Raw genomic sequence first — 24,999 nt, forward strand, 5'->3', positions numbered from 1 at the left:
AATGATAGTGTACGTATACCGAAGATTCGACGGCCAGAGCCGACACTTCGAACACGTCCACGGCTATGTGCTCGCGTAACGCCAAGTCTGGACAAAACTTGCGGAAACTCTCTTGAACGGTGTATGTCGATACGTTTTTATTTGTCGAATCCGTGGTAAACCTTCGCTTTTGCGACAATACGCGCTGCGAACATTTGACCGACGACGCTCGTACGTGATCAGTCTGACCACAGCGTTTGCACGACGACGACATTATCGTGAATGCGTGTAAACCACGGACTAAGATATATCTTAGTCCGTGGCGTAAACTAAGGAAAACACGTACAACGAGAATAACCTAAAAAAAAATAACAGATAAACATTGTTTGTTATATTTTATTTGTCGACATTCATTACTCAACGTGTTAAAAAGTTACGGCCATGCCACAATTTCTTTTTTACACAAAATAAAATAAAAAATTATTTCGCCCTTCATTTTAATTTTTTATGCTAAATTCTTTAAATATTATAACTATTTATCTCGATCAATCAAAAGCTCCTTTCTTAACTGCTCGCTGATTCTAGACTATATGAATCATATGAATTATGAGAGCATTAGCTTTTAACTAAACAAATACAATAAAGTAATTTTTAAATGTTTAGAGCTTTTATAGCTTCAAGACGATAAATTATTGTTAAACTAGAGACTCTATCAGGTTATCTCTATCAGTTATCACTTGGCCTTAACTATAACTAGTATATTCAAAGGCAAACCGTCTGTTTTCGGTACCTAGTACATAAAAACTCATTTATAATTTCAAGTAACTTAGATTAGTGGTTCCCAATAGTGGTCCACCTGTTGATTTTAGGGGTCCGCGATTGTGCAGTACTATGATTTTTTTTTTATTTTAGTGAAAATATGAACTTTGTAGTCATTTGTAATTCCAGATATTTTTGGACAATTAAAACTTGATTATCGCAAAAAAAATAGATAGTTAATTTAGTATATAGGGGCGGCTCCAGAGCCTTAGTTAGGGGGGGGGAGGCGAGTTATAATTTTATAAAATCTTATAAAAAAATAAAACAACAATTTTTACAACACAAATTCAAGTCGTCTATTTTTAAAATTAGCAAAAATATCAATAATATAATCTATTTGATCTAGAATTTTTACTTTATGATATACATTAATTAATGTAATTACATAATAATTAATTAGACATAATGTTGATAGTCTATCTTCAGTCATCATTGAACGAAGCCAGGTTTTTAGTCTCCAAAGTGTGGAGAAACTCCTTTCAACTGTCATACCTCTATGGCTCTATCTAAATACTAATGCGTGTCATATGATAGTACATATTATACATTTTTTTATAAATATGATACAGGCTTAGGGGGGCGCCCCTGTTAGTATAAATGCATATCATCAACCTGACTCGACAATACTTGGATAAGAAATCCATTTTCCTTTAATATTGAAAAAATAGAAAATCCCTTTAAATAGGAACAAGATGAATTGATTTGTTAAATAATGGAACAATGAAAAATATTTTCAATAGTAAAACCTAACTGATTTTAGTTAATTTTTCAAAATGATCAAAAGCAACTGACCAAGAAAGCTTTAGGATATTATATCCACTTTTACACAGCATATAGATGTAAACAAGCTTTTTCTACCTACTGTTACATGAAAAATAAATATTGAAATAAGTTGAAAAAATATGAATAAATTCTAAAATGATCTGTACATCAGTAGTGTTGATTTTGACAAATAACTTGTTTAAATTTTAATTTTGTTGATTTGATCAAATTTGAGTATCAAACAAGAATATTTTACATACATTAAATATAATGATAAAAATTAAAAAAACATAATTATATTTCTTTCAATAATAAACTTCTAATATTCTGATGTTAAAAGTAAAGTGTGATAGTTGAATTTATTGCTATATTTTTTACATAAAATATTTGAAAGCTATTGATATGATAATTAAAAACATATACTCAATGATTTAATTAGATAGATACATAAATTATACCGAAATAATTTATTACAAAACATTATAAATTATATTCACATCAATACTTAATTAATATATTTATTTTTTTAGTACAAGCTACTTTATTAATTAATACTTATTACTATACAATTATAACTCTTGACTTATAGGTATAAAAATAAACAAATAATTTGATTTAAAAAATATGAATTCTAGAATTTCAAGTATACAAATAGCTCTTAATTTTTATTTTTATTTTAATAATCTCTTTTTATACAATATGTTGCTCAATAAAATATTTAAAAGTAAAATAAAAATTTTACTTATCAAACTGAAACAGGTTTTTTTTTTTACAATATTTAAATATTATGAAAAGTTTTTTTGATGTACAAACTACATAATAAGTACTAATTGATAAAAAAGAAAAAAAAACTAAATAAGACTACTTAAAAATATTATGAAGATCAATGATAGTTAAGAAAGAAACAATTATTATAAAATTGTAAAAAAGGATAAAATTATATTGTACAAAAGTAAAATATTAATCTTATTTAAATATGATGAGAATGATACATTAAACATTTAAAAATTCAACTTATATTGAAGAAGTTCAACGTTTTCAAAATTATTTGCCAGTAGTTTCCTGGATGTTTTCTTTAGGATCACAGGGTCTTCTGAATTCTTGACCCACTTCGTGCAACCATTTATTACATACTAAAAATAATACAGTATATTTATTTATGTATTTTATTGTTTTAATTTTAAATTAGTACCCCATTTTGATCCTTGAAGTACAGGACAAGCAGCATGTCTAGTTCTAAGATCTCCATTTCCACTGGGAAATAAATTGAACCATACAGCAGCTGTTCCTTTAACTGGCTGCAATGCTACGCCTAACCAAGGAAATACAGTAGATCCTCCTTGAGGAACATCACTCATCTAGAATCAAAATGTTATTATAATTAAATTGTGTACAATATGGTTATTGACTTAGTTTCTTACGTAAAATAAGACTGTAGCAATTCTATTTCCGGTTCCTAATGACTTGAAGGCATTAGTTTCTTCTGACTAAATAATTACAATTTATTTATAAATATATATTATAAACCTTAAACTATTAACAACCATTATACATACTCTAGCAAAGTCATAATGAGGGTCATAATGACCACCCACTCCATAGTTAACAACTTGAAGTTCTTCAGCTGTTTCTGTAGTAAGACCCGTAATGGCTTCAACTCTTCTAGCAACATTTGCGACTACAACATCTTCGTGTTCTTTCAACCAAGCGGATTTGCTAATTCGATAATCAGCAGTTTCTAATTCACCAGTCTTATAATTTTGCACAGTAGCTCTTTTGAGCTATAATTTAAATTTTAAATTGAATTAAATGAACATGTTTAATTTAGGATAATACTTACTCGAGGCTGAGCCATACGCTTAATAATTTCTATTTCATTGTCATATAAGACTTCTCGATAAAGAAGTATTCGTGGACTTAAATAAGCCTCTTCTTCTTTAAGTGGAGCGATCAATAAGAGTGGATTTCTATTGTTATTAGTATAACGACATCGCAGTTTTGAACTAAGTTCGATTGACATTAAGTTTTCATTTCTGCAAAGCATATGATATCGATCTCGTTCTTCGGGGTCTAACATTGTTGAACCAACTTTTGCAGAGTGTTTACTCTTTTCAACTTCAGTGGTTCCATTTTTTATTGCAGCCTCATAGTATGCTAAATTGCCTAGAGCACGTTCATGGTTTGGAAGTATTGATAATAATTCAATAGTTAAATCTAATGCTTTTTTTAAATTTCCTGTAATAAAACCAAAAATAAATACCAATTTATTGGGTTATAAATGTACAGTTTTATACATTACCTTGCATAAAAGTGGAGTACGCAAGATATTCTAAAATCTCCCAACGAACAGTTGAATTAGATCTTTCTTGTTCATGTCTAGTTAAAGCTTCGTTCATCCACAATTCAGTATGGTAAAAGTCCTGCCCATTGTAAGACTGACGACCGAGTTCAAAACAATCACCAGCTAAAAGAAAATTATTTACGAGTGTTCTAATCACAAAATTAAATTATATATTCACCAGAAAGTTGAGTACTGTATTGAATTCCGTTCAGCTCTCCTCTAGCTACAGATGCAGTGTCGAGTTTATACGTGTCTTGTAATCGAATTAGTGCAGTTGCAGCACCAGTTAAATCTTCATCAGTAGGGAATTTTAAGAGTTCACGATATTGGGTTAGATTTCTCATAGCAGCTAAAAATTAATTTTTATATTTTATTTATTTTTGCGACCTTTTAATTGTGTTATAAATTTACTTTCATAATGTGGATCTTGCATCAACTTCTCTGTTTTATGCCAATCACTAGTTAATCGTTTCACCAATAAATAATCATTGATGGGGTTTGATAGATAATTAGTAACGTCTCTGGATGCGATTGAATGTTCTTTTTCGTAATCTTCGGCATGCCTAGAGAACATACGATTCAATATAATACTTTCTGGTATTTTTTTTTTAATTTAACAAAAATAATATTTTTTTAATAATAGTATTCTATGTTCTTGATCAGAAATGTATTGATGTAAAGTTCGCAAAAGAACAGATTCCGTTTCTAACAATTCTTCGAGTTCGGAGAGAGCTGTGTAAATTTCGGCTTGTAGAGGAATACATAGAGCCAAGCATAATGGCAATGCCACCCATAAAGGGTGCATTCCTAAAAAAATAAAATATTTTAACATAAGAAATTAGGTGCTATAGAACTAAGTTTGTTGAACTAATACGCATAATCAGTGTCGTCTTTAAGCAAGGGCCAAAGGCCTAGGCCAGAGAACTCGGGAGTATAAAAACTACATTTTATTTACAAACTATCATAATTTTACATTTTCTTCTGTTCTTTTTTGTTAAATAAATATTGAATGCAAAATATTAAAATTAGCTTTTTAAAAAAAGTTATTTAATTCTATTAATGGAAAGAAAAACTGATACTTTCTTCCTCATATAACATGAAATGGGTGGATAGGGTTTAAATAAATCGTGACAAATTTAAAAAATAAAATTAGGGACCAAATACAGATCTACAAGCCAGGATTAAAGAAAAGTATAAACTCGCTGTTTTTGTTCCATATGCATCACATAATTTGAATTTGGTTGGAGTTCGTGCAGCAAAATGTATTATGGAAGAAATAAGTTATTTTCAATTTGTACAAAAATTATATAATTTATATATTTAAAAGCCCTTGATGAATATATTAGGCCTACGGGTATCAAATATTCTAAAAACGGCTTTACATATAATATATATGAATTATATGTTTAAATTTTTTATTCTATTAAGTTAACGTTATTAATGAAAATGATTTACGTATTTACAAAAATCTTGTGTCTATGATTTAATCGTGAAATTATACTATTAAGTGCATTTCAACTTTAAAATCCATATGCTAATATTATACTAATATTATACATATATATATATTATGACTAATTTTAATGTTATATATATAACATTAAAATTAGTCAGTATTATCAATTACGAGAGATCATACATAGTTTTTTGAAAGGTTGCTATAAAATATCACACATAATATTACTATGATTTGTAAGTTTATTTATTTTTACAATCTATTTAGTATTTTTAATTTTAATATTAGGAGCCGAGACCAAATTGCAACGGGAATATGAACAATGTGATAATATAGAGGTGTGAAAAAATAACTTTTACTATTCAAATTATTCGATATTAATAGCAAAAAGCTTAAATTGTCTATAATGCTTTAAAAAAATATGAAATATTAAAAAATGAAAATTATATTATTTTTAAAACCATTTTATTTCAAGATCAGAGGTTAGTGAATTAACTAGTTAATTTTACTGGTCACAAACATTATTATTTTAATTTAATATTTCTAATTACTATTCTGATTCTACAAATGCTTTACCATAAATTTAAAATAAAATGAACTAATAGGGAGTAATGACCGGAAGGATGTAATTTTACTTCCTATAGAATACAGATAAACAAATTTGTTAGTAGAGATAAGCATTTTATATAACATAATTATTTTATTTAAGCTCATACACATCAATAAATACTTGAAATAATATAAAAAGATTGTCGAATATTAACACTTATTTGATACAAACACATAATAAATTGATAATTCTATATATAAACAATATATGTATACTACACAACTATATGGTTTGGTACAATACTTAAATTACTTTTAATATTAATGTTATTATATAATTAATACGCTCCTACTCTCATACAAACTCTATAATATGTAAGGTTGTATCCAAAACCGCACACATTTGATTTTAACCTCAAAGAGGTTGGTAGACAAAAACCGCATACTTTATGGATTGCTAAGTAAGTATATTGTACAGCCAAATACCACATAATTATAGTGGGTAAAAACTTCGTTATATAATGTATTAATAATAATGTATTTTGTATAGACGAATGTTGTACATATAATTTTAAAATTAATTGTTACATTCAAAAGCTTATCTTATCGCACGTTGGTGTGCTCGAAAAATAACCAGTACATTTGTTGACCGAAACGCGTGGTATAATGTAAAGTTTATATATATATATATATATTATAAAAAAAAAGTGTTTTTATAAATGGTTTTTAAAACTATTGATAGTAATAAAGGTTGTGAGACGGAATGGTTTTAAAGGTTCAATAAACCCCAAAAAAAAGAAAAAGAAGAAGATAGTAATAAAGGGGATAATTTTTTTTTTTATTTGTATTTTAATTTTTTGAAAATACGTCGGCAAAAAATTTTAGCCACAAACATTTTTATTTTATTTTTTAAATTTTATATTTTAAATTTTTCAATACCAACATACAGTATACCTCAATAAATTGTTTTTGAATAAATATGTAGTATAAACAATAAATAATAAATTATATATCATTATAAAATGTGCGGTTTTTGGTTACAAGAATTTAAAAAAGTGTGCGGTTTTCGGAGTCGACGATATGTAATTAATGTATATAAAATATAACAGAGTGATTGAAATCAACGAAATCAAAAGATGAAAGTATTCAGATGTAAATTAGCTAATAAACACTTGATAATTTTAATTTAAACAATTTACTTTTGAATTTTATAAATATTGGTTGGACGTAGTTAGTCAGAGCCCAAGTCTGTATTGAGATTAAACTGAAGTTATAGTAAGAGTGGAGTTTTTATAGTAATATAAAAAGTGATTACTGTTGTTCATTTAATGTACATTGGTACAGAAAAATAAGTTAACATATTTTATTTTGACATTAATAATTAATGTTAACATATGTCAACTATAGTTATATATATAGTACAGGGTAAATTTATTTAATTGGGTTAAATGTGTTTTTTAGCGTATGATCATTTTTTAAATTTCATGGTGTAATAATGTATATATCGTTACAAAAACATTAGAAAAGTGCTACATGGCGAACTAATACATATATTTAAAGAATTATTAATTTCTCATTCATATATTGTTATACTTAATATACACCGAATATACTAATGTAGAGTAACATTTTATTTTAAATTTGGCTAAAAATACAATTTAATGTTTATAACAAAATAATTTAGTGAAACTAAATTAAATAATGTATAGGTACTACAGAATTTATTTTTATATTCTCAATTTTGTATAATAAATAAATTACTTAATAAAAAAATCACGCTGTGTAACGGTTTTCGCAATTAAATATAAAAACAGAAGCCTTTAGACAGTTAATAATTAATGTGCTTTGTAGAACGAAAACGCTCATGAACAATGATGATGTTAAATCTAAATGCATTATAATAATATAGATAAGTGAAAATATTTTCTCCGCACACGCTCCCTGCAGTAATTTGGAGGCTATAATGCGAAGCCACGCCAACACCATTGGTTTTTGAACATAAGTTACCTATATATTCTGACTCTTATAAATTCTAACCTAATATTTATTAACTATGCTGTAAAACAAACTATTTTCAATACTCTGATTAGTATGGCATTTAAATATTTGAATGTATACAACTTTAAAAAAAAATATTATTCACATTAAAGATTTCATATTATGCAATTAATTTTAGTAAAAATATGTTCACGAAACAATGTATTTTAAGTAAAATAAAGAGCACGTTTAGAACTTCTTAACATACCTATCACATTTTTTTTTTTCTTAACCTCATGCAATACCTGATGACCTTACATCGCGATTGTGGCATCTTTCGCCTGCAGCAATAGAGATTATATTTTCACTTTTACACGTTGGTAAACCATTATTATCACCATATGATTCGGTACCTAATAGCTATTAAAAGTAATTATGTATTAACTATTGGACTATCACTTATTTAATGTGTTAAATATAAAAAAAAATTACTTACAAATTGTAAGGTACAATTATTTTAGTTACAATATTTTTTCTCGAGTGATTTAAACGTAAAAAAATATAATAAAATAATAGTTTTATTAAAACTTAAAGAAAACATTTTTTAAAGATTTATAACATATGTACTTTGTTATTTATGTGATGAATCGGGATAGAAAAAATATAATTTAAAATTACTTGAATAGAAAATCAAATTATAATTACAAATTATTAATTATATATAGTAAATGATAATTTAACTTAAAATAAATTAAGAACTATTTTTATTTAACACTTTTTATGTAATGTAATTGAATATTCATACGTATACTGGAATATTAAATAGGTTGTGAGTATCAAAATAATTAATAATACCTACTACATGCACTGAAAACATGTAATGAAATTGAGATATATAGAGAAATTTAGATTCGATTGTAACATCGCAACCTACTAGGTATTGAAAACTGTTATGTGAAATTTTCAATAAAACCTAATCTAACCTGTATAACTTTATGTCTACTATTCATCTACTAATTTACTACATTATGTCTAGTAAATCTGCTGTTTATTATCAAATATTTTAAAAATTGCAATAATTATTAAAAAATTACAATGATATACAGTTAACCGTACAAATACAATACAATTACACTACAATTTGTATTTTATTTTATTTTACTTAACAGAAAGATCTCGGCTCAGAGTATAATATTTGGTATTGATCATATAACACTACTATTTATATAATATATTTATGAGCCAATACAAAAGTAGCTATATTATAAGTCTATACACGTAGGTATTTGATTTTTAAATTGAATTAGGTGCACGCATTTGAGAACCAATGGTTTTTTAATATTTATGCAGGAGAATTCCTATATAAAAAGGCCCACCCAAACCAATTAACATAATATACAGTATTGTTCTGGCCAATTGCCACTGGATAAAAAATTATCACTGATGAATAACGACATGAAGATCGTTTATAAATATTATTATGTATGATTCATACAAATATGTGATCAAATACGTCCAAAAAAATATAGTATACAATTATATCAGTAAACAAAATAATATAAAATTATATAGTTTATAATAATACAAACACTAATATGTACTAAAATATCTACACTTGATGAAAACTGACTTATGACGTGGTTCTATTTTCAGAATCGTGGAATAAACATACAATGACATATTTTGTTTTTGCTATTTTAAAGTGTTCATAAATATTTTTTGGATTTCTTGTTTATATACCTACTACAAGAATTTAATTACGTTATTAGAATTATTAACTATTAAAACTAGCATCACAAGAAAAAAATAGTATATCTGTGAATAAAAATTATGATAATGAACAGATATTAAATTTATAATAATACATGCAATAGCACTAATATTTAAACACCTATGCTAACGCTAGATGAAATTCTAGTGATGACGTGGTTCTATTTCAAAAAAGTACATATATTATAAATATATGTATACACATAAATAATTATTAATTCCTTTCATAAATATTAATACTGATTATTATACATTATAGTACAGGTAAGCCAAAATATATTTAATAAAACGGTAAATATACTTAAATGATTATATAACAATATTCTTAAATAATTATTAAAAATTGTTTTACCAATTATAAAATAATTATTGAGAAAATGTTTGTTATTTTGTGCGAATGCTTCGTAAATATATCAAAATCTATAATTGATGAAAGACGCCAATGATGTTAATAAATAATAATTATATTTCAATAATACAATTCATACATGTATGAATATAGTTAAATAACAACTAATAAGTTATCTCATAAAATATTCACATTTATACTAAGATATCCGAATGGCACTTATATAATTCAAGTATACACAAGTTGACCATGAAAAGAACATTTTAAACGAGGTTGCAGGAAAAACCGGTATGTAAACTGAAATGTGTACTTTTATTTGTGAGTTCATAACCCTTAATCCTTTATAAGACAAGTAACTTATCCCGGTTTTCATCAATTGCATCAATTTTGGGACACTACTTGTATAATAAATATCTATTTCGCCAATATAAAAAAGGTATACATCAATTATGCTGGAGAATTTTAAACCAACTAAATTTTAACTTAAACTATAAGACATATAGGTAAATCCTTTACAAGAAAATTTATAATTCTGGTAAATAATAATTTCTTTACCACGTTCACCTGAAACTATTTCCATTATAAATTTAAGCACGACGATTATACGTACAACGCATGGAATTATACTGAACAATACTATGAATTTATTTTACAAACATAAAATATTTGTCGACATTTTGTTTTATCTTTAAATAATAAAATAATATTATGATAAAAATAATGGTTTTCAAACGTACATACGAGCACGACAAAGTACCTAAACCCATTTATTACTAAATGTACACTACTGCTAATCTGTAAGTTCTAAAATCAGTGGTAATCTTATTCAGGTTTATATATATATGTAGGAATCAATTGGCACAATTGACATACAACATTATATTACATTCGAATATCGATCAGTGCAGTATGGTTATAACTAACCATAAAAATAGTTAATAATACAATATTTTAATAAAAGAAACTCAAATTTGCAATTGATTTAGGTATTATTTAATTTATCATCTAATAGGTAGTATTATAGAAATTAAGTTCTATAGAAATTATATAGAAGTTCCTACCGATATTACATTGAAAAATCAAATTTCAGAATGAACAATTGAGTATCTACATCATTATGTAGGTAGATAGATAAACATTTGTATTCGTACTTATACCCTATAAGTTCACTGTTTAGTTGTACTTATATTATAATAATATTATACTGTTGGAGAAAGTGAATATATGTTGTGTTGTTATTAATAATATGCAGTTAATCATTCGAAGTAAAAAAATGTTCTTATTTACTACTTGCACAATGTACAAAAGTATACAAAACAATGCGACTACAGAAGCCTTGTCCCACATATCGCATAGCAAAAGATAATATACAAGAGCTAGAAAGTAATTCCTCTAAATAACACGGCGAATAATTGAACGGTATGGAAATAATAACTTTTTAGGTGGAACGATAACTAATATTAGTAAGATATTCGAACCGTATCTATAGCTAAACAATGATAATATGCATTTAAAATTAACAAATCGAATTTAATAAAGAAATAATTAAATTAATGATTATTATTTTATTATATATTGAAAATCATGAATGAAACTCGATATGAAAAAAACTCATAGAGTATTTTTTTTAAATAATCAAACAGTATTTTTATGATAAAAATATAGAATTAAACCCATGAATGTATTCTAAACAAATAAATACTAAAATAAAAACTACAATTTCATTTTACCTAAATTATAATAATAATACTTGCTATAATATTGTAAATAATAATATTAGCATTCATAAATAATTAAGAATAACATTTGAATATTATTAAAATTTTTGTACATTTTTTTATTTTTAAATAATTTTCGTAAAATTCATGAATTTAAACTTTTGTATGAGGTGAAAAAAATTCACCTCTAAATGCCTATCTCATTATACATTTAGTATAAAATAATCTGAAGCTTGAAATCGATGCCTATACTACATAAATAAATATATATTCAATACTTCAAGATAGTGACGTTGACATTTTCTTTCGGAGCAGGTCGACTAAAGGGTAATAGTTAATATTTAATACATATTATATAAATTAGTGTATGTATAATGTGTATACTGGAATATAGAAGTGTATGCTGTATGGTCATAAATCATTACTTACGCTATCACTATTACATAAACAAATAATTTATAAATATATAGTTAATAGTTAGGTTACAGTTAGTTAATAAAGTATTATTTAAAAATATGTACGAAAATCTTTGAGTATAATAAAATAGAAAAACGTGTTATTGAAATAATAATTTAAAATCTAAGTGAAAATATTTTAATTATTTTACTTAATCACACAAGACGATTGAGGACAAAACGTAAATATACGCATATATATTGAATTGTGTGAAACTCGTGAAACACGATAACCGTGTTGCTAACCAAATGCTTTTTTCGCCGTTATTAGTCAAATAATTCTTTTTGTAATTCTTATATTAGATCATCTAAGAAACGATGCTCACGACTCTTTTAAACATTTTATTTCTAGAGGTCAAATTTTTTCTGATTATAATGCTATTTGACCAATCATTTTGCATGATTTTCTAATTTTCACTATACTTTCATAATTTTATTTATTCAAAAATAAAAAATAATCAATATTATATAATTTCTTACTATACCAATATACTAGCTTCAGATTATCAACAATTGCAAACAAAAATTATTATTTTTAGAAATTCATAACTATTATATTATAATTTCGTTGTTATACACGATTAGCATGTGTAATTTTTAATTATGCAATACTAATGCTATTCTATAAAAAAATATTACAATAAAATTGAAAATAAATGATTTTTTAAATTTGATTTCATTAAGAGAATTATTATTTTATAAAAGATTTATTACTTATACATATGTTCCATGAAATATAAAATATATCTTTATTCTATCTACGTGGTGCGTACGTTACATACGATTTTTATATAAATATTAATCAAAAACAAATTATATCCATTACTAATAAAAAAATTATTTAAAAAAAAGCCATAAATTTCAATCCAAAAAGTTTTTAATACAATTATTTTCAGGTTTAAATTATTAATTCACTATGATCTAGAGCTCAGAAAATAATAGATATCTAGTACCTATAGAAACTGATAAAAATTTAGTGATACCATAATATACTATAAATATATATACTGTACACAGAAGCATTATAAAAATTGTTTGTATAGTTTAACATTATAATTGATGTCTCGATGTTATGTTTAATTTTATTAGAAAAAAATGTCTGAATTATTATTCAAATAAATTTAAACCAACATTATTTAATTTTAAACTTAATATTTTAACAAATAAATTATAAATCATTAATTATGAAATAAAAAATGTATAGTAAATCATTTTGATTATTTAACCATCTAAAACTATTATTTGTATGTATTCATAACTTTATAATATGATATTTTAAATTCTGGATCATAAAAAATAAAACTTACTTCCTTTTAAAATGTTTTATATTGAAACTATTGAATGTAGACAACATTTATTTTAGACTTCAATAAGTTCATTAAGTTTATTTATATTTAAATTTAAAGTAATTTAGAAATGTTAATAATATATTATACCTTAGAGAAGATATATAATGTGAGAGGTAGTACCTATTGGTGTAGCGTAAATTATGAAATTTATCCATTTTTCAATGTTCAAAATATATTCATTAAAAAAATGTACATAAACAGACTGAATAACATTTATTCCTCTTTGAATTTTGCCTTATTAATATTAATTTAAACATGCAAACTGGAAACAAGTACAGGCGTCCGGCATACAAGTGTTTAAGCATGGAATACAGATACATGATAGGACTTGGGAACTTTATTGATTCCTCGTATCTTGTATTTATCTTGTGGTCCTCTACACATAAGTCAATATCCAACTATCAACATTATATTAATTAATTACATTTTAATGTTATTCTATATTATGTATAATCACAAAATTTAAAATTTTAAAAATATACGACGTGACTACATGAAACTATAGAAACTATTATAATATCTACGTTATACTTCAAAAATCGCGAGAAAAATTTATTATTGTATCATTTTTCCATTCTATATATAGTCTTTAAAAGACCTGTCATTTATATTATATTCTCTAATAAACTAAAGATATCTGTGATCGGTAAAAAACTAAAAATTATATTAATTATTATTTATATTTATAACTATAGGAAATATATCACAAACAATTTTCGAAACATTTAATAAAAAATAAAAATTGTATAATTGTATAATTTTGTCTAAAATCTCTATGTCTCTACCAATGACAATCATGAATAGGGTTCGGGACTTGTTGTATTAGTATATTGTTTAATGACGATTGCAGAATAGTCTAAGTAAGATATAAATTCGTATTAAATTATAACGGATAGGAATACAAACAATTTAATTACATATTTTCGATTATTTCGATATTTACTGAACAAAAAGCGCATTTGACAAATGTGGCAATTTAATTGTTATTTATATCATATTTATGCAGTTTTCGTTTGATGTTAAGTATTATACAAATATTTTATTTTAAAAGTATACATTATGTTTTTTACTTTCATGCATCGATCAATATACCTAAACATATAGGTATTATCGGTTATCGTAAATTGTTTGAAGAATGTAAAAGGAAAATAAGTATTAAATTTGTTTTTTTCATTGTAGAAGAAGATGAACATGATAAATCTAACATACACAGTAATATAATGTTTATAGTGTTATTGTTGTCAAAAAATACTTATTAAAAAAAAAAAATTTAATTGAATAAATCAAATTTTTTAATTATCATTATAAAAATATTAAGTTGCATATTTCGCGGTTATTTTAAGTGCATATTTCCAATAATTTGTTTGCAATAAGTCTCGAACCCTAATCATAAGACTATATCCATCTTCAGCAAAGTAATAAATACGAAGCAAATATTATTACAATCAAATTCAAAATATTCTATCAAATTAATATTATAAACAATAACTGCAGCAATCAACAAATAACAAAACTATGAGTTCGTAGTGGCAAGTTAGCCCTTTAGGCTAATTAAAATACTATATACAGTAGCGACATTTGTTTGGTTACGAGGGCCCGAGACTATGTATATTTTTATCATCCAACACCCACATTTGTTTGTAAATTTAAACTACTACACGAGTGAATATGTAAATATATCGTGAACTCTGAATCCTCGACATGTACTTATACGTACCTTTTTTATACTTGATAAGCGATTTCCACTAACTTGATAAACAATAATGCAATTAATATCGAGAGTGAAGAAATCGTGAATAAGTATTGAGTACGAATATCAAAAATATCTAAAGTCAAAAATCATATAGGTAGTAGAAGTGGTAAACAAAGTCATGGAAATTTAAAATAAGACGTCAGTTATAATGTAATGCAAATTCCCCAACAGTCAAATAGTATAATAAATGTATTTTATAATTTTTTTTTTAATATAATAAAACGTTCTTCCAGATAAAAATAGCTGTTAATTAACAGAGTACTAAATATGGTTTGATAAGAAGTAAATTGGTTAATACAAAATCGCCAAAGGAATTCGACGAGAAATTTGCTTTAAACTAATAGCAATCAATCACTCGTTAACTTATATATCTAGCGTTTATTTATGGCACTTGTACAATCCTTACTTTTTCTATGGGGTAAGTACGTAAAAATAATTTGTTAGTGAGGAGGTTATTCGTCATAGATTAATGTACCTAAATTTAATTTAAAAATAGGTACTTCATTTTTGTTATAAAACAATATCCTTTTAAAATATATTGTTTTCCCTTTAAATCAACGACATCTTAAAATTAGAGTTATAAACGACCCTCATGAAAGTGTTAAAACTATTTAAAGTAATACATTGTAATTTAATTTAACCGTTATAACATATAATAATACTTCTATGAAATTAAAATTGAATTACCAAAACGATAACGGTAAGAATGGCATTAACATAACAAAGTTATTTTATTGGACCAGTAAGAATAAAATCCAAAGCAAAATCTAATAATCAAGCTAGTCAAAAAAACTACTAAATTGGGGAAACATAACAAATTAAAAAATGGATTATATATAAATATATATGATATTATAATACTGCCTATCGGTTAATAATCTGATACGAGTGCACTTACCAAAGAAGTGATGCTGGACTTTTGAACGGGAGAACGGAGAAGAAAAGACCCTGGAAGTTTGCGTACGACCAGCGAAGCAGTGGCGGCGACCGTATACGAACGAATGAAAGATGTTTACGGAGCGCGATGACACAGGCGACTGACGGCACACAGTAGAGGCCAGAGGGACGGCCAAAAAAAATAAAATAAATAAAAAAGATTCGAATCGACGTACGGTGACGGGGGATGCGCGGGGCACGCTGGTATCTGCATAATCGACACACCGGACCGTGACAACGGCCACTGATTATAATTATTTTTTTTATTATCACTTATGAATCTTCACAAACAAGTAGATTTGTTTTAAATCGATATTTTGATAACCCTGCTTGCCATTTTCGGCGATAGTGTATAATCAACAACTAAATGGACGGTAAATAACGAGATAAACGACTCTAGAAATCGTCACGATTCATAATCCATCAGCATAATGTTATCGATCTCACAACTCAACGATTGTTTATTTACACGACATCATCTTAAAACACTCAATCCCATAGAATACAATTATATACTGATTGTTCGATCTCTTCAATTTATTCCGCAGAGGACACAACGGATACGAAATCCATCGGTTTCGTCTTGATAAAGTAAACTCTATCATGGGTTTCGAATTCAAAATGTATAGTTTTACGTTATCAATACGCATGGCTGCTCCTGATATCAGGAGATAACAAAAATTCAAAAGTAGACCAACATTCTCCTGAAATTATTAAGACTTCTGAAAAATTGCTTTCTGGAAACTTAAAATTTCGTAACCATTTATAGATGGTTCACCATTAGTCGAAGTGACGGACACAGTGTTTTTGTTCCGGTTTCCCCTTCAACCCGTCTTTAGGCTTCACTTCAATAATGAAGTATTTTCAATATTTACTTTGGTTTGCTCACGAGCATGTGCCTTTTCGTTTAATCGTAAGATATTAATATTTCTATCATATGTTTTTCTTCTTCACCTTTCTCCTAACTATTTGAGGTCGGCCTCCATTATCCTAAACCTCCTATTTCAATTATATAGTAAATAAATAAATAATTGTTAATAATTTCCATATACTCCTATTTTTCAGGAGATTGAATCTATTGCTTCTGCACTGAAAATACCAATTAAATGGCTTGAACCTCCATCTGATAAAGTAAGAATCATTATTTTTTCACTGTGGTTTTTTTTAAGTTAGTCACTAGAGTGACTCTGTATGTAAACGTCACATTAGAATTTTTTTTTTGGTCTTTATATACAATATACATTGAAAAATAAAAGCCTTTTATTGGATTCTTATTTTAAAATTGTTAAATTATATTAAATATATTAATTTTTCACAAACAAAATATTACATATTTGTCATCAGTATTCAGTAGTAGTTTCATTAGATTTTTAAAATTTTCATTTATTATCATTAGCCATGGTATCTTGTTGAGCTGCCTTCAGAAGAAGCTGTACAAAAATTATCCTCTCGTTCAGTTACTATGAGGCGTGCTATACAATTGTGGGCTGATGAACTAACTGTACCAAAACTTCATGCTACTTTAAAAGAAAAGTGTTTAAATGGTATACTTGAACCATACAAGTCAAAATCATTTAAAGTAGATGTAGATTTATTTTGCAATTCACAAACACAAGAAGAAAAACTTGAACGAATAGAAGTAAATAAATTTGATCATTGCATTTTTAATCATAGAATGTCATTATATTGTTATATTAGTCTTTTAGTTATATGCCATTTCAAGGGCATGTAAATCTCAAAAATCCAGATGTAATATTTCAATTTATTGAGTATTATGGTTTAGACCCTAATACTGCGCCTGAATATCCAACACGCGCATTTTTTGGCCGAGTAGTATGTATAATAATATTGTTATATTAAAATTAAAATATAAATGTATTAATATGTTTACTATAGGTGGCAGAAAGTGGACGTACATTAATACATGAGCTGTCATTAAAAAAACGCACATTTATTGGTAATACTAGTATGGATCCACAGCTCTCTCTATTGATGGCAAATTTAGGAAAAGTTTCAAATGGAGATTTAGTATTAGATCCATTTGTTGGAAGTGGTTTGTGCACTTTATGTTTTAGTTAAAATATGAACTAATTAAGATGTATTGTTATAAATAACCACATAAAATTGATTTTTTTCTTGAATATGTCAACAATACTAATGAATAATGCACTAAAACAAACTTTCAAATTTAACTACAATTTTAAAGTAAAAAATTAAAAAATAAGTATTGATTTCGCTTCGGGAATGTACAAATTCGTGAATGGAAATGTTCACACAATAAATTATTATGCAATTTATATTTTTTTATGTATTTATTATTTTATATTATAAATTATTAAATAGTCATTTCCAGGGCTCATAATTTATAGCATTTACATATTTTTTTTTTAGAGTCCCTAAAAATACCTATGTGTTCTATACATTTGTTTTAGATAGCTAAGAAGCTAAATACAAAATTTTATGTTGCATATTTTTGCATATTTTAAATTATAAGTGCTATTTTGCTTTTTTCTATTTTTCAAACTTATTCTTGCATATTTAGAAATTTTTTATTTGCTATTTTACTTTTTAAGTATTTTTAAATTCTGTAGCATTTAAAACATTTTTAAAACATTTATTTTTAATAACAAGTAATTAAAATAGTGTTAATTTTTATGTTTGTAATTAATTCATGTTAATTAACTAACTATTCTTCTTTATATGCTTATATGATTATTTTTAAGAGCATATTATAGGGCTTATAACTGCTTTTTTAGACCTATAAATTATGAGCCCTGTTCATTTCTAGAAGCTATTGTCATTTTTTTTAAACTTCATTGCTGTTTTTATTATATTATTGTAGATTAAATTACAAATTGATTCATAGTCAAATTATAAAAAAAATTAACAGTATTTGTTATTTATTATTAATGATAATTGTTCCTTTTCATATTGAATTGAATTTTATTAGGTTCACTATTAGTGGCTGCAGCAAAATTTGGCGGATATGTAATAGGAACAGATATTGATTACTTAATGCTTCATGGACGTACAAGACCTACTAGAAAACAAACAAGAGTAAGAAATAATATATTTTAAACTAAATAACAATAAATATATTGTATTTTAAATATAGAATTTTAAAATTTAAATTTTTATCGAGGTGGTAAAATCCATATTTTTATATAATGGAATTTGGAACTTTTTTACATTGTTTATTAATTTGTTTAATATTATAACTTATATACATTTTAGCATATAGCAAGAAAAGATGAAAGTATTGAAGCCAATATGATACAATATTCATGTGTTGATAAATATATTGATGTAATTGTTGCTGATTCAGCATTACCTTTTTGGCATAATGACGTAGAATTTGACTGTATTTTAGCAGACCGTAATATGAAAGATATTTGTATTTTGAAGCAGTTTAATTGAAGAAATAAAATATTTTTTATTTACAGCTCCTTATGGTATTAGAGAACCTACTGAACGAATAGGTTCAAAAGAATCATTACCTATAGTTAAGAAAGAAGGATCACCTGTACATTTTCCATCCAAAGTAGAATATGGATTAAATGAGATAATCAAAGATCTGATGAGATTTTCTTCCAAGCACTTAAAATTAAAAGGAAGATTGTTGTTTTGGGTACCAGTCTTTAGAGAAGATTATGAAGAAACACATATGCCAAGACATAGTTGTTTTAAATTAATTGGAAACTGTGAACAAGTTTTAACTACATTCACTGCAAGGCGGCTTTTGGTTTTTGAAAAAATTAAAATTCCTCAAGTAATCTTCCGAATCCTATTTTTTTTTATAGAATAACTTACTTAAATTAAATTTTATATTATTTTAAAATCAGGATTCTGACGAATGTAGTTGTACAATTCCAAGTTCTAGCACTTTTAGAGAAAAATATTTCACTCATGGTAATGAAAATCGTCTTACAAGAAAGCAAAAAAAAGCTATAGCTGCTAAAAATAAAGAAATATGGTTTGCAAAATTAAATGATGCTAATGTAAAATAACACGTAATTATAAATTAAATTATTTAAGGATAATGAGAAATGTATGAGTATAAATAAAGTATATTTTATACCTCGATTTTTTTTCTATTTATTTGAAAATATGAAAATATTTATTTTATCAAATTATTATTTACATTTATAATATTATTGACCTACCATACTTAGTTATTAATTTAATATACTTCTATAATTTTTGTCCCATTGGCTATTTCTAATTTTTAAACATGTTTAAAGTACATATAAGAGAATTATTAAAATACAACTAATAATAGAATATTAAAGTAAGAAAATATTAACACTTAGTTGCTAATTTACATTACAGCTCAGTTACGTCAACCATCTAGCTCCCACTCAGGTTAGTTGGAAGTGATCCTTATCAAAATTTAATTTTATTATATTCAAACAAACACATCTTAAAATAGCTCTATAAATAATCTATTTCTTCATTAAGCAATAAAAAATGTAATAAAAAAAAATAAAAAATTTTAGTTGCTAGTTGTTCAGAAAATATAGAAGTCAGTGGTAGATATTAAATTGTATTTCAATATAAATGTGTACAAATGAAATACCTAATATTTATGTTATTAATTTTTTATAGTACAGAACATTTCAGCATTAGTTTGATCACATATACTCAAATATTATTTTTACTTGATCTAAAGACTTATTACAATTATTTATTCAAATTTATATAAGTTCTAACTATATAGTATATTTTTTATAATCATATTGCATATAAGTATTTAAATATATTTCTAGAATTAAAAAAAATATACAATTTTAGAAAAGATAATAGAAATAGCTTATAAAATATCTGTTTATATCAAATTATTTGGTATGAAATATATTTCTAGTTTTTGGAAATATCTCAATATTTATGGTGTTAAAATATTAAATAAACACATTTATACCAAATTTTATCATATTGTTTTAAGTAGTATATCTTATAAAAATTAAATAATTTATTTTTATTTAATATTTAATGCTAGTTTTAAATTTGCATTTGCAACACAATTATAACTGTGAATTTACATAAATTGATAAATTGAAACTGGTGAGCAAAATAAAATAATTAATTTTTAATTTATTGTTATATATGGATTTTGAATTTATCAAGTTTTAATTATATTAAATGTAAAAAAATAATAACTATAAATATTTACACATAAAATTAAGTAATAAATATATATTATGTTTAAGCATATTTTTTAATATCAATTAATATAATTATAATTGTCTCTTGAAATCCACAGTATAAATTTAATGTATGAACTATAAATTATTATTTTAATAAGATTTAAATTTTCTTATGTTTTTAATAATTAATTCAAGTCTAATTTTTATTTAAGCTTTAATTGTTTTAATGTCAACTTAGATATTATGTCTAGGAAATTTCAATACTTTTGCAGATTTTCTATTTGAACATCCATCTTTGTCATAAAATAAATGTGGGCAGAACATTAGTTTTGCAAGGTTGAAATTCAAGTAAATCCTTATCCAAGACCTTAAGTATAAGACCATATTAATAGTATTTGTAGACAAACATGATTTAAATTTAAATGATTACACTGATTGTATAATTTGCTAATAATATTCTGTATTCATCAATTCACCAAAAATATTTAAAAAGGTTTATCGTAGAAAATATAAATACATTTAGTTTTGTATTAACAATTCTATAATTTATTCAAAACTCAATTTTTAATTAATTACATTTATGATACAAATAATCAACATTTTTTAAATGCTTTATGAAAAGATAACTAAAATTTTAACGTAATAACAATTTAAATGAAATAATTCAAGTTTAAGTTAGCTTATTTGAACTGTATTATAAAAATATGGGGTCAAAATAAAAAATTATAATAATTTAATTTGTGTTCTTAAAATAATACTTTAATAAAATTAATTTAACAAATGAATATAAGATTTCCAATAGTAATTAGAATGGAACATTTAGATTAAATCTTATAAAACAATAAAATTATTGTGTGTGATATTTGAGAAACAATGTGATATAAGAATTATATTTTTAGGAACAAAAAAATTAAAATAAATTATTCATCAACAAGTTACAAAGTGATATTTCTTCTTGCTAATTTATAAATCAGATCGACTATACTAGCACGTTTATTTTTCAGATCAACCTGGTCTACAGGATCTATATTGTGAATATCTGAATCTGCACATACACATTGGGCAACATTTTCTGCATTACATATCAAGTATATTCCACAGTCATAACTGTTTTGTTGTTGCCTGGTTGGCAGTGGTGTGATAATATCTAGAATATCTTTAAAATAAAACTTCAGCTTTAATGCTAATTTTCTTGCTTGTTTTTCATTTGAATTCCATATCGAGTCCAAGTGGTACAGACGTCTGTCTAGTGCACTATACACAACCAACGACCAATGGGTACCACCTACTGAATGCAGCTGTTCCTGATCATTTAATGGGAAAAAAATGTATGAATAATTTTTGTCTTTGACAAGCGGGTCGAGAAACACAGTGATATCTTCTACATTGCATTCTTTAATGCACTGGACAACTTGTGGGGTAACAAAGTACACCTTAGAATTGTTCTTGAACACATCGGTGTTTAGGTATTCCATGTAGAAGCCAATAACGATATCGTTTAACCATTGATCGTCGATCAGCAAATGGACGTCAGACTCGTGAAGTTGAAAATTCTCGTAGTTCAACACTACCGGATCTCTGGACGACGAACTGTTCTGGTTCATTTTAATAGTTTTCAAAATTCAAATATGACAATCAAACATAACCGTACTGCTCGATTTATAATTGTAATTTGTAACAATTATTGTCATAACCGAACGATGATAAAATAAAAATTAAAGACGAATGATAAACAGAAAAACAAAAAGTAAACAAAAAAAAAAGGAATTACTTGCTTAGTAAATACAGTGTGCCCGGGCTACAAAATTAAAATTATGTTTTAATTCTTCATGAAATGAAAATAGCCTTATTCGGATATGAGCCTTATTTAAGACACAAGAATTACTTACACTTTTCTACGTCCCTACTTCACTACTTGCACTATGAAAATTAGATTAATTTTTATTTTAATCTGGTCAACCTCCAATCGAAGATAACAAGTAAACATGAAATAATTCTGTTGGCACTATTATACACAATAAACATAATTATTCTTAATTTATATCTTACATAGGTAGCATGTTTTCCGAGGTAGCAAAAAAAAAAAAAAATATGCAAATGCATGAATTTACGAGCCCTGTTCATAACTATAGTCATAAACCGTGGTTATTAGTAGTTACAAGTATTTTTATGAAATTAATATTATCTGACTTTAGTTGGTAAATCTGCTGTGTATGTATATGTGTAATATAACCATTTTTTTAATACATTTGTAAGTTAAATAGGAAGATACTTCTAAGTCGCACTATGTACTATGGTTGGTATCGAACATTGCTCACGAATGTATTAAAAAAATCGCTATACTATACATAGGCATACACAGCAAATGTACCAACTAAAGTCAGTCAAGATTAATTTCATCGAAATACTTGTAACTACTAATAAACACGGTTGATGACTATAGTGATGAAAAAGACTCGTAAGTTAATGCATTTGCATGTTTTTTTTCGCTACATCGAAAAACATATTAAGTGAGATACAAATCCGTTTCAAAATATTGATAATAAAAATCTGAAGTTTAATAGAGCATGATTTCGCATGTTTATGTATTGGCATATAGTTGATTTTTTTGAGTTTTAAGCGCATATTTTTTTATGTAAATTTAGTAAAATCGTTTTTTGTAGAAGTTAAAAAAAAATTAAATCAATAAATGCTTGATATCATTCTTATTTACTTTTCCGATTATGTTTAAAATTTTTTTAATATTTTATCAGTATTTTTATTATTGTATGACATTGAGTTTTAAAAGTTAAAAGCAGTACCACGGAAAAAATGTTATTTCGCACCAACTACCAACCCTCCTCCTATTGACGTGTGCATTGCAATCTATCAATTTACTTTCGTCTCAACGTGTATTCGTGAATTATAGTTTTAATAAAATGTAATCGAAGAAATAAAATATAACGTTTAGAAATATGAATGGATAATTCTTATTATTTAAAAAAATGCTTGTAAATTTTTTTTTGTACATGGTTTAAGATTTTTAATGCATATAAATGCATATTTTGAATTTTTTAGTGCATATTTTAATAGGTAATTTATCAAATGTAGGTGTATTATTTCATTTTTTAGTGTATGAATTTACGATCCCTGGTTATGAATAATATTATTTGTCGTTATTACATATAACTTAAAAGTTACATGAATATTATTGCAACACATAGTACACGGTTAACGAAACAACACTGCGATGAAAATTGGTGCGTTTATTTATCAGTGTATAGCTTGTACAAAAATTAAGAAAAATAAAAAATACGATAACATCAACATCGTAAGTGTATTATAATGGGCTGCTGGACTGCGTGGACGGAGATCGTGTAGCCAAATCAAAAAGCACCACCGACATTTTCGACCAGAAACCCAAGTACAGGGTTGACAGAGGACTTCGACGGTACTCCGTGTAAGTCGGCAACGAATAGATGGGTGGCTGTTTCATCGGCTGGTGCGAAACTGACACGTCAGGTGATCCTGTTGGAGCGGTTAAAAGCGGAACTCTTAAAAGGTCCCATATTTCACTGTATTTCTGATCGACTTGCGGGATTTTGGGCGATCCGTTCTGCGGGTCCAACGGTGGAGAGGATGGCTGTCCACTTGGTTCGGACG

The 24,999-nt window shown here is 25.8% G+C and overlaps 3 protein-coding genes across 4 annotated transcripts; 1 reads left to right on the forward strand and 2 right to left on the reverse strand.

The window, feature by feature from the left end:
* Positions 1–2,535: 2,535 nt before the first annotated feature.
* Positions 2,536–16,335, reverse strand: LOC112687381 (prolyl 4-hydroxylase subunit alpha-1-like). Its single transcript, XM_025560048.1, has 10 exons — positions 16,176–16,335; positions 4,531–4,708; positions 4,313–4,464; positions 4,080–4,250; positions 3,860–4,024; positions 3,401–3,795; positions 3,117–3,341; positions 2,982–3,047; positions 2,753–2,918; positions 2,536–2,693 (listed from the first exon to the last, which is right to left on the reverse strand). The coding sequence occupies exons 2-10, from the start codon at positions 4,704–4,706 to the stop codon at positions 2,605–2,607; spliced, it is 1,605 nt and encodes a 534-aa protein (XP_025415833.1). The 5' UTR covers positions 4,707–4,708; positions 16,176–16,335; the 3' UTR covers positions 2,536–2,604.
* Positions 16,336–16,574: 239 nt separating this feature from the next.
* On the forward strand, positions 16,575–22,450 carry LOC112687382 (tRNA (guanine(10)-N2)-methyltransferase homolog). 2 transcript variants are annotated; one of them, XM_025560050.1, is made up of 10 exons: positions 16,575–17,126; positions 17,279–17,344; positions 17,610–17,852; positions 17,912–18,046; positions 18,110–18,266; positions 19,164–19,270; positions 19,448–19,589; positions 19,657–19,982; positions 20,056–20,186; positions 22,362–22,450. In XM_025560050.1, coding segments are annotated over exons 1-10 (1,368 nt in total). In that variant the 5' UTR covers positions 16,575–17,066; the 3' UTR covers positions 22,363–22,450. The 2 variants fall into 2 exon arrangements, with proteins under 2 accessions (XP_025415835.1, XP_025415834.1); XM_025560049.1 differs by having other exon boundaries at positions 20,056–20,223; positions 22,362–22,380.
* On the reverse strand, positions 22,067–23,109 carry LOC112687383 (sentrin-specific protease 8-like). The gene has a single exon (XM_025560051.1). It carries the CDS (start codon positions 22,959–22,961, stop codon positions 22,293–22,295), a length of 669 nt encoding a protein of 222 aa, XP_025415836.1. The 5' UTR covers positions 22,962–23,109; the 3' UTR covers positions 22,067–22,292.
* Between the last annotated feature and the right edge of the window lie 1,890 nt (positions 23,110–24,999).

Source organism: Sipha flava, unplaced genomic scaffold (assembly GCF_003268045.1).
Source record: "Sipha flava isolate LNK unplaced genomic scaffold, YSA_version1 34_pilon_pilon, whole genome shotgun sequence".
NCBI classification, from domain to species: Eukaryota; Metazoa; Arthropoda; class Insecta; order Hemiptera; family Aphididae; genus Sipha; species Sipha flava.